Source organism: Limulus polyphemus, unplaced genomic scaffold, assembly GCF_000517525.1.
Source record: "Limulus polyphemus unplaced genomic scaffold, Limulus_polyphemus-2.1.2 Scaffold1913, whole genome shotgun sequence".
Taxonomy (NCBI): Eukaryota; Metazoa; Arthropoda; class Merostomata; order Xiphosura; family Limulidae; genus Limulus; species Limulus polyphemus.
This window is the reverse complement of record NW_013667523.1, coordinates 10,127-21,407: the sequence shown is the minus strand read 5'-3', so window position 1 is coordinate 21,407 and position 11,281 is coordinate 10,127. Positions and strand designations below refer to the sequence as shown.

General features: G+C 32.1%; 1 protein-coding gene across 1 annotated transcript in view; it reads left to right on the top strand.

Moving 5' to 3' along the window:
- The window catches only part of LOC106465338 (AF4/FMR2 family member 4-like), a 136,537-nt gene that overhangs the window by 115,743 nt on the left and 9,513 nt on the right, over positions 1–11,281 (top strand). Inside the window, exons 12-15 of the mRNA XM_022393201.1 lie at positions 2,262–2,718; positions 2,936–3,111; positions 7,286–7,349; positions 8,638–8,774. Of these exons, the coding sequence (XP_022248909.1) occupies positions 2,262–2,718; positions 2,936–3,111; positions 7,286–7,349; positions 8,638–8,774 (834 nt within the window). The remainder of the gene's footprint in view (positions 1–2,261; positions 2,719–2,935; positions 3,112–7,285; positions 7,350–8,637; positions 8,775–11,281) is intronic.

The window sequence follows — 11,281 nt, the reverse complement described above, 5'->3', positions numbered from 1 at the left end:
AAAGCAGAAGGGAATTTCTGCCCATCCCTGCTGACCTTTTGATTGAATAAATTGGGGACACTGCTTTTCAAAATAGGGATTTGTGGACACCATTGCACTTACTTCAGTGTGATGTTCCTCTGGTCTCCCCCACTGCACTTCCCCCATTTTTCTCGGAGTGGAGCAAAAGAGTCCTTACCACTTCCTAGTTCCCAGTCACTGGGGTGGTGGATCATGGAGGCTTTCTCCTAAGTGTGTTTTAGACTTTTAACTTTCCATATATCCACTCAGTGAGAAGAGGGCAAAGCTGGTTTCCTTCCATTTCCCCTGGATGCTTATTCCCAGGTGGACAGTTGTCGGTTGGAGTAGGATCAGCCTATGCGAGATCCTCCTTGTAATACTGGGTTCAGGATGACACCGCCCTGTTCATATGGTTGTGTGCAATAGAGGCCTCCTTCTCATTAATTCCAGTTGCAGGTGGTTCCTTCCGTGCTCCTATGGTTGAGTTTGGGGGAATGCGTCTGCCTCATATTACTGGCAACAGGACGCACGAACACTGTTCCTATGGTTGAACAAATGTTCCATATCATCCTCATAATTCCGGATGCAGATTGTCTCTTCCCTGCATTTATAGTTTGGTGAGTTAAGATTTTGCCCTGTTCTTATGGTTGAATTGAGGCAACAATGGGATTCTATAGTGCCAAGTTCATTTTGTTGTACTTCTTCTTGCTCCTACAGTGATTTTGGGAATTTGTCCAGTTTTGGCCACATTCCAACTTCCTCTTGGTAATTCTGTTTCCTTGATGTATGACACACTGTCTACTTACAGTTGGGAGTCATGTGTATATGTAACACGGCCCACATGCTCTAGCCACATTGTTTATGTGACTCTATATTTGTTTTTATCTGATTGATCCTCAACCTCCTAATGTCGATGACGAGTTGTGGAACCTCATCTGTAAGGTTAAGGTTAGGTATCTCCATTGCTACTTCAGGTGTTGTTGTTTTTTTTACTATGGATTGCACCTCTTAGAACAAATTACACTTGTGCACATCCTTTTTTCTCTCCTGTAACAGGTTCATTTCCTTCTTCAAGGGCAAAGGGCATACTTGTTCCAGAAGTTGTGTGGTAACCCAAATGCATGCTTCAGCTCATCTTGGAGCACACCCATTCATTCTGAGTGGTTACTTTCTGCTTGGTTTCAATGTTGTGTGCCTATACTGGCTCCTCCACATTTGCAATGTGAGATTCTAGCTTTGTGTGAGAGGAGGTAAAGACTGTTTTGGAAGTTGACATTTTCTTACACTGAAAATGTATTTCTGATAGGTATTTACCTCCTTTCACACACTTCCCACCCTTCCTCCCCACTTCCGGTGTTAATCTTTTTGATCTTCGAAAGTGAGAATTGAGCAGGAATAGCAGACGGAGTTAGCTGTGCCAGTATAAGTGGCACAATACTATTGGTGGAGAGTAGTCACATGCTTTGTACATGTTTAATAGTGGCACCAAATTGGTGCACTGAGTGTGAATTTTTTTTAGCAATGCTTAGAGGGAACAAAGCAGATAGAGAAGGCTTTGTATGAGAGGATGTAAGTACCTATTGAAAATAATTTTCAGTGCAAGAATATGTTAATGTATAGATATTTCTAAGACATAATCTAATTTTATAGCCTCCAGTCATCTTGATTTACAGATACATAAAACAGAAACTTAAACCCACATTCCACATCCTACTGTCAATAAATGCATGCGAGTTGCACATGTATTACATAATTCATTACTTTGTTTCCCCATAATTTGAGCTATTTGCTTACTAGGCCTTTAAAGCTTTATTATGCATGTTTAATAGTTTGTTCAAAGAGCAATAACATTAAATAAAAGTAGATGTAAACTGATACAAATGTGAGGCTGTTTAGGGTAACTAATTGTAGTTTTATTTTTTCACACACAATTCTTAGTTAAAAATACTTAATTAGAAAATATGATTTTTTGTGATAAAAGACATTTAAAATATCCTAAAAGTATACCAAATTTCATGAAGATACTACATTAAAAGTTGTAGTATTTATAGTTTCACAGTTATATAGTGGTTAAAAGGTCAGTTAAAATAACCGAGCACGTACGTATCAACAGTTAAGTAATTTTAAGTTAAAAATTTGATTTTCTGGTATGATAAACTGGATGAATTTTTCTCTGTCTAGAATTAATAAAAATCATAAATATTTAGTTTTGTGCATCATGGAGTAATAAAACAATTAACTTTTTTTTTCTACTATTTCAGAAGGTTAACAATGAAAGAATCTAAGAAACTAGATGATAACTCAAAGATGTTATCATCTGAACGTTGTGAAAGTCCAAGCAGTTTTTCTGTTTGTTCTGTGTCAAGCCAGCACAGTGTAAAGAGTTCCCAAGAAACTTCCTTAACATCTAAACCTTCTGGGAATAAAACAAAAGATAAAGTTCTAAAAAAGGTGAAACAAAAGCTCAAAGATGAGAATAAAAGTAAGTCAAAAACACCTACACCATCTCATGTGTTTGAAAAGGATGCTAGCTTAGGAAGTAATAAAAAAGAACCAGAAGAAAAAAAACAAGCCAAGGAGAAAAAGGAAAAAGAGTATACCAATAAAGATAAGGAGAGAAGTAGAGTCAAAGATAAAGAGCAGGATCATGGATGTTCTGATTCTAAGAGGCCAAGAAAAAGTGCCATTGTAGAGAAAAGCCTTTCTTCATCTAGTCAAGTAAGCAGATGTTCCTTCTCATTTTATGTAAAAGTTGCTTTTCAAGAAAAGATTCATAAATCAAATATTTAGTGAACTTATCTTACAAACTAAATATTACATATTTAGTATAATATTTAGCTCTTAAGGTAAATATACAGTTGCTTCTAGTGTAAAATGTTGCAAAATGTGGCAAGTTTTGCTCTGTCCTCTTTTACAATAATTGTTTGTTTTTCAGGTTGGTAAACCAACAACAGAAAAACCTTATAGCAACTTAAAGAGGGACCATGAACAGAGATTACAAGGAAGCAAGAAAGAAGTCACTCCTAATTCTTACAGTGAATTGGAACATACAGTACCTGACCAGCTGGCCACCAACAGACTCCGAATAGCATCTGAAGACCAAGACACCAGGTATAGCAACTGTAAAAAAGAAACTGTTAATTTATTATGTCTGATTTAATACAATATTATTTCAGGTCCTTAAACTGATGCAATAAAATGTGTTAGGTCAGCATGAGATATTAATGAAATAACTTATGCAATGCTAACAAAGATAAGATGCTTTATCATATTTTTCTGTAATACAGAAAAAAAAAATGTTTAACCATTTTCTTTTTTCAACAGAAAATGTGTTGAGAACTTGTGTACTAAATGTATAGGAGAAATGTTAGGTAGCAGTTTTGATACGAATAATTAACATTTCAGTATGTCACAATATTAGTGGTATGAGTGAAAACACTTTCAAACACCTTTCAAAAAGTAGCTGCTCTTTAGGAAAATTTAACTGTCTAATAATACATTGCAGTTCATTTATATATCACAAGAATTTGTGTATTTACAATCTAATCAGCATACTTATAATGTGTTCTGTCATTGGGCAGGTTCTTCTGGATTATTTGGTAAAAATAATGTGACGTCCAGTTCATGCAACAATAATAATTTAATGCTTTAGAAACAACATTTCAACAGAACATCTGAAACTAATCAATGCCTAACCATCTACTTACAAATACACTTGCAGGATTTTTTTGCTAATCTATCAATAACAAAAACATGCAACTGTAACTCTTAAACTCAGTTATTCGCCAATTCATTGAATAGCTCACTGGTTCACCCATTTTTCCTATAATTTATTGTTTTTGAAAATTGCCCTAAAAAGGCTGATATTATGCTGTTTTTGAGTAGAGAATGTTAGTAAATTATAATAGAAATTAAAAAAATAAAACAGAAAAGAGTAATCAGATAAATTCTAATAAGAAAAATACTCAACTATCAATTGATTTAAGCTAACCAATACAAAGAGTATAAATTGTACTATAATCTAATTCGTCTTAAGTTTATCTCTACTTACGTTTATCATCTAGACTTCTAATGTAATTTTATGTATCTTACTATTTGCCATCATCTATTAATCCAGACTGAATTTCATTATAAATTCAGTTCCTCATTAAGTTTGCTTGAATTCGATATGTTATTCTCAAATATCGCTAATTTCCCCAAAGAGTGGAAGGTAGTTCTGCAGAATATAGTGATCTTCGTTAAATATTTACTGTTAAATAATTGTGTTCTCTGGCTAACTGAGCTTGTAAGAAAGAAAAACAGACTGAACATGTATGTATGATTAAAACAACCAATCTTTATTCAAACAAATACAGTGAAAATGTGTTTTACTTGCACCAATGGACAGTCACCTTTACTGGGTTTGAAGTCATTCTGAGATGTTGTAGACCAACTAATTTTAATTCAGTTGTATTCAAGACTAACCTGGCTTAGATCATGTTCCAGACTGTTTCTCCTGAGATGCTCTTTCATACTGAATAAATCACTCGTTAACCCTTTCCACAGGTCAAAGGCCATGTCATCTTGTTTGTTGACTCGCATTCAAAAGTTTTATTGAACTACTATTTTATGAATTTATGTCAATAAGTTTGTATCAAATTGTAGATTATAATTCAAACATTAATATTATACATTATTTAATTTCTTAATTTAAAAGTAGATTTTAAAAAACCAACTAAGCATCGATTTATGCGTGTGTCACGTGGTATGTTCAATGGATCATTGGTTCATATTAGATGTTTGTGATGTCCAAAGTCTATAATTTCATATTAATTAGAAACTCAAATTACCAATATCAACAAGCTAGAATATAAAATTAGAACCTCCTATCTTTTCTATTTGCTGAGATATTGCTCATGTACTGAATCAAATATAGTGACACCACTCACCTCTTTCCATTTTTGGAAACACTCCTTATATACACTTACTTCTGTCTATGACATGTGAATAACCAATCGAAAGTTCAGAATGCCCCCCTAGTGACTTTCTCACCCATTTTCAAGTATTACGATGTCATCGCGTTCTTTCGATACAAATCTTCAAGCTGGTAAGGTGAGTCTTTGGTCAGCTCGAAATTTCTTACTTTTCAAGACCCAAATACAGCTTAATTACTAAGCTTGATAAATTATAGTGGAGTTCTATGGTATTGATATAGTAATTTATGATTTTTTGGTTATTTCAAATGTATATATAAAACCTAAAAAAAATTATTTCATTTCACATCCTTCACATGTGACATTTTATAATGCTTAGCAACCTACGACAAGCAGCAAATGAGTACAAAGGTTGTAACTAGAAGAGGTAATTGTTTGCTTTACTTCTTTATTTACTGTTCTATGTTTTAAGAAAAATAAGTTTAAGAACTTGTTTCAAAATAGCAATAATCTATATACATATATTATGTATAGTAATTGAAATGTAACTGTATTTTACAAAATACTAGTCCACTAAAACACAGCTAAGACAGGTCACTAAAGGTCAGTTTTATATTATTGGATACGGTAACATGAGTGCACGTGCACTGCATCATTGTAACTTATGTATTGTTAGTCAGGCATGGCTTAAAGGTCAGTATAATAAAACTAATAAATATATATAAATTTAAAATGTTATGAGATTTAAGCTATATAGTTTAAACATTTGTGTTTTCATCTTATAACTTGTAATCATTCTAGAACAAAAAAAGGCATAACTTATATTTATTTCCTAATTTTTTATGGTGGTTACGAGATCGGTCAAATCGACCAAACCCGTACAGAGATTTGTTAGAGAAAATAACAGATAAAATAGTTTTTTCCTTGAGAAACGTTTGTTAACTATCTCAGTATCTGGACGTTATACAGAATTTGCATGTGAAATTTGAAAATTTTCTGATACATAAAACTATTTTTAATCTTAAAATGAAAATTACTTTGCATGTTGGATAGGCAACGTGTGAAAAGAAAAAGGGCCTGAGAAAAACATTGCTTAACAAACCTTAAGACTTAAAAAAATCTGATATTTTGCATATGAAACCCTTGTAATGTTTACTGATAATCTGCCTAATTTCGTGAACATACAATTAATTTAAAAGTTATAGCAGAAAACTATAACAAAGACAAAATGATTATGAGGTCAGTCCCAGAGACTGAGCCTGAGCCTGTGCTAAAAGAATTAACATCAAATTTATCTACAGTGACTAGTGCCTCTCATGACTGGTCACAACCTCAAGAGATTACCTGACTGCCAATGTTAAAGATAACTGTTTAACTTCACACACTACAGGTGACCTTGTAGCTATCTTTATCATAGGAAGACAAGAGGTACTACTCTAGATAAATGACACAGAAAAATAGGTAGCTAGATCAAAAGGAGCTTAACTGTTTCTTTGACCAGTGTGTTATGTGGATCTTGCACATACACAAATAACAAATTTTGATAAAATCATGTATGAATATAAAGATGCATGATATGCTTATAGATCACAATAGTAAGAACTAGTTTGTATTGCATTTATCCATTTCATCAAAATACAAACTGAAGACTGACAATATTTTACAATTCAATCCCAACAATTAGAATACAGCTTTATTTAAGTATATTAATTTTAATTTTTCAAAGTTTTCATGTGTGTGTGTTCCGAATTTAGTTGATGTCTTTATAAAGAGAATGTAGTCAACTGTACTTTGCTTGAATCACCTCTACAGGCCACATTGATCATTCAAAAGAACTTGTATTAAGTAAAAAGTTCCTGGAATATTAGGAAGATTTTCCATCTTGAGTACTGCTACATTATTTTGTGTGTGTGTGTGTTGCAACAAAATTTGCATGTAAGTACTGTTCCACTAGTTTATGTGTGGGTGAGTGAGTGAAAGTCAACTTCATCAACAAAATATCACACCTCAAGTCCTACTTCACTCATACATGTCTGTGTGTAAAGTTATTTTCACAAGAAACCTTTAGCTGTTCCAATAGTTGTTTTGTGTGTGAAAGTATATCTCATGATATAGCTTCAATCCAGGTGAAGTTATGGCCTTCGGAGTCGTAGAGTAATAGATCTTAATTGCAAATTATTTGGAAAATAATAAACATTAAACAGTTCTTTCTCGGTAATAATCACAAATAACTATTACAAAAAAAAATTAATTAAAAATTTTAAATATCTTACACTGAGAAGACTTGTACACTTTTGAAAACATTATTTTGAAAAAATCATAATTTTTGAAATGAGTATAATTTCAAGGTATAAAATTTCATTTTTTGCAAGACAATCCTCACCTGATTATTACCTGAATGAAGCCAAGAATCTCAAACATCAAGCTGACAGAGAAGTAAGTTTGCTAATCTTAATATGAATTTTTCTAAGCATATTGAAGATATTTATTTTATAAAATTGTGACTATTCTTTCTTACGTAGCTCATTTATTTGTCTTATATAAGACTATTTTAGTGTGCAACATAACTTGATATTTACAGATCCCCTCAACAAAATAGCATGTTTTTTCCATTTTTTTTTCCTCGTGTTTTTTAAGTCTGTTTTATATATTTTGATTTGTAGGGCCAGAGCTTACAATATCTTCATTAATTCTGATTATTAATGACTGGTTATATATTTTGTCAAACAAAATTGATAAACGAATGTATGTTTTCTCTATTATTAAAGAAATTACAAACACTTTTTTTTTGCTTTTTTATATAGAAAAATTTGTTTAACTGGATGCTCTGTTAAGTATTTTTTTCAAAAACAACTGCTATTGCATATTTTGTTAAAAGAATTCACAGCATAATGTTCAGTTAATTTTTAAGCATTTTGAATAGATGGTGAAAATAACCAGCATTTAGAATGCATGTATACCTCATGATAGTTCATTTTCTTTCTTCTTTTCCAAAAATATCTAAACTTTATAATGGCTTTTACTCCATACTTAAGTTTCAGAATATTTTATTATAATGTTTTTTTATTTTATAAAAAGGGAAAACTTAGTCACCATGTTAACAATTGTTTCTAGCTCTGTAATTCACAGGATTAGATCTCCATTTTACTGAACGTGTAAAATAGTTTATTCAAATCTAAATCTAAAGAAGAAATTTTCATACAATTTTTGAAGTTTTTACATTAATGGGTAAAAAAATAATAATCACCGAGGAATTCTGGTCAAAATATTAAGCAACTCATTTTTCTAAAGCTCTTACATATACTGAATTGTAGGTGGCATATTCCACTTTTATAATAAAAAAATGTAATTGAAACCAGAACTATGGTGGGGGGGGGGGGAAATGGAGCTAAAGATTTGTTCGTGTTTAAGTCAGACGTATCTTGATCACATTGAAATTAATTGAATAGCTGGTACCTGTTACACTTTTTGTTCCTTTTATTTTAAACATAAAGGAATGGATGATATACAATGTTATATAAATTTAACTAATTTCTTTCTGTGTGTACAAGTAGTTTATCATGCAGCTAATAGATTCTTAGGTCACTGTGATGTATTTCTTTGTGTTAACAAGCTACTGGGAAATATCTCTATTTGTTCTGTGAGGCAGTAATCATTATTTGTAATTTATTATATTCCTCATTATGTGTATAAGTAATTTTGTATTTTCTTTGAAATTTTCCAGGTTGACATAACAGTCCAAGCTATAAAGTATTTGGAAGCTGTTTATTTCTTCATATTGACAGGAAATGCAATGGAGCATAGCCATGTGGAGTGTGAAAGAGTTTATAAAATGTACAAAGAAACATTAGACTTAATCAGGTAATTATATGTTGTTTGACTGAACTACTAGTTAGACGTAGTCACTTTGCACAGCAGTGAAGTAAAAAGCATTTCTTGCTTACAGATGCATATTTATAATTCTCATTGTGTACATATTTCATACATTTGTTTGTAAAGCTATTAAAGTACAAGCATAATTTTTTTTGCAAATTTGTATGTACATTCACTGTGCAAAGATACAGAGCCAAACTATATATATTATTAACAACGTAAAGCATGCTTTGTTTAAAGATATTTATATATATACTGTTTCAAGCATACAAGATGAATTTTGTTCCTTGCTTACAGAAGTTTCTTTGCATATAATATATAAGGCTTACAGACTGGAAGTGTTATTTTATGCTGATAAAAAAATTTAATTTTGTGTGAGATGTCCAGGTAAAACTAAACTAACTTCAGAGCAGTAGTCCTACTTAATAGCAGAAGATTCAGCCAGTGTACCAATTCTGAAGTTTATGTTAAATCAACAAATGATTGTGTCCTAAATGGAAATGAAATAGAGACTGGACACAAAGTGAAACACAAAATGAACAGTCTTTATTGTAACAAATATGAAACACAAACACAGTGCATGTTCATGCTATTTACCTACATGGGACGATTGCTTTTACTGGATCCTTCGTATTCAACTTCTCAAGCTTAATTCATGTATCAGACTGTTTGAAGGTCTGTTCCAGACTGACTAAATCCAATATTCTTTAGTTTGCAAGAAACATTATATTTAACCATAATGACTAGTGCTAACCATGTGACTGGTCATTCTCATTTAAATGTAGGTAAGGCTGTAACTTCCATATATCACCCAAACAACCACTGAAGGACACTGTTGTCAACATCCTTGTGCAAGTTGCAGTATTGCAACAATATTCTCCACCTAGGTGGAACAGGTATTATCTACAAGAGAACAAAAAAGGATCAAAAGCAGCTGGAACAAAATTAACATAACAGATTTCTTCAACAAGTATTGTGTGAAATGTGCACATACAGAGAATAAATTATAAATTCAGAATACATACTATAACACTACAACATTAAAAGAAGATAAAAATGCATAGTATATTCATATGACATGTATTGTCTAAAGCTTACCAAGTGCAAGTGTTTCTCCTTTGTTTACAGATGTTTACATGTGTATTGTATAAAGCTTACGTGTTGTGTGTGTTGTTTATTGATTATGGATTAATGCAATTTTAAACATAAAATTAATGTAATTTTGTAGGAAATTCAACAATTTTCTTGCTGTGTGATTATGGGTTTAAATATTTTTAAGAGTATCATGACCTTTGAAAAATTTTCACACTTATGGTTTAATTCCTTTGCACTTTGTTAAGAGTAATATTGAACTACTTTAGTATTTTGATCATTCTTCCTTATTATATATTGTTATATTTATATGAAAATATTGTTATATTTTCATGGACAATTCAAGTAGCATTTTATTTTGTATCATCATAGATATTAATAAGTGGTTGTACTATAGGAAAATTACTGTTGCTAGCTCGACACAGTTTAAACAGTAACAAGTATCATCATAAGTTTGTCACAGATGTTACTCTCCTCAGTAGGAGTGGCGTAATGAGTTTCTATTTGTCAAAAGATGTATTAGGGAAAATTGTAGAAAAATCAGCCATGTTATACTAATTCTTTCTTTTTTTTTAAGATATTTACTTCTATTTCAGTCCATGAAACCATCAGCTCCCATTTTCTCATTTCCTTTTAATTGTTTTCTATATTATTAGGTCGTCAAAAATTTAATGTCGCTTTTTGTTAGATGAAAAAACCCGAACAACTTATATTTCAAAACAAAACATTTATTCAATGAAATAGTCTCCATTCTTGTCGATGATGCTTTTCCATCTTACAATCAGGTTGTTAATGCCCTGATTAAAGAAATCACTTGGCTTTGAAGCAAAAAATATATCGTTGTCCTCTTTAACACCTTCCACATTTGCATACATTTTCCCATTAAGATGGTGTTGCAGAAAACAAAAAATATGGTAATCTGATCGTGCCATATCTGGAGAATATAGTGGGTGGGTGAGAACTTCCAAACTCAACTCCATAATCTTGTGTTGCATCAAACGTGCCACATGTTGACATGCATTGTCGTGGAGAAGAAGAACACCTTTCCAATTGATGAGTGAAGGGCATTTCTGATGAAGGGCTTGATTTAAAAGTTCCAGTTGCTGACTATAAATCTCTGCATTGACAGTTTGCTGTGGATTGAGGAGTTCGAAATGAATTACTCCTTTAATGTCCCACCAAATGCAAAGCATCACTTTCTGTGGATGGAGTCCAGGTTTTGAGGTTGGAAGTGGTTTATGTCTAGGTCTGAGCCATTGTTTTTGGCATTTGACGTTCACATAGAGAATCCATTTTTCATTACCAGTGACAAAGCAACGTTTACACGATGGAAACAATGATCATCGGAGAGTTCGTGAGGCACCCAAACACCTTCTTTATAAAGTTTTCCCATATTCCTTAGA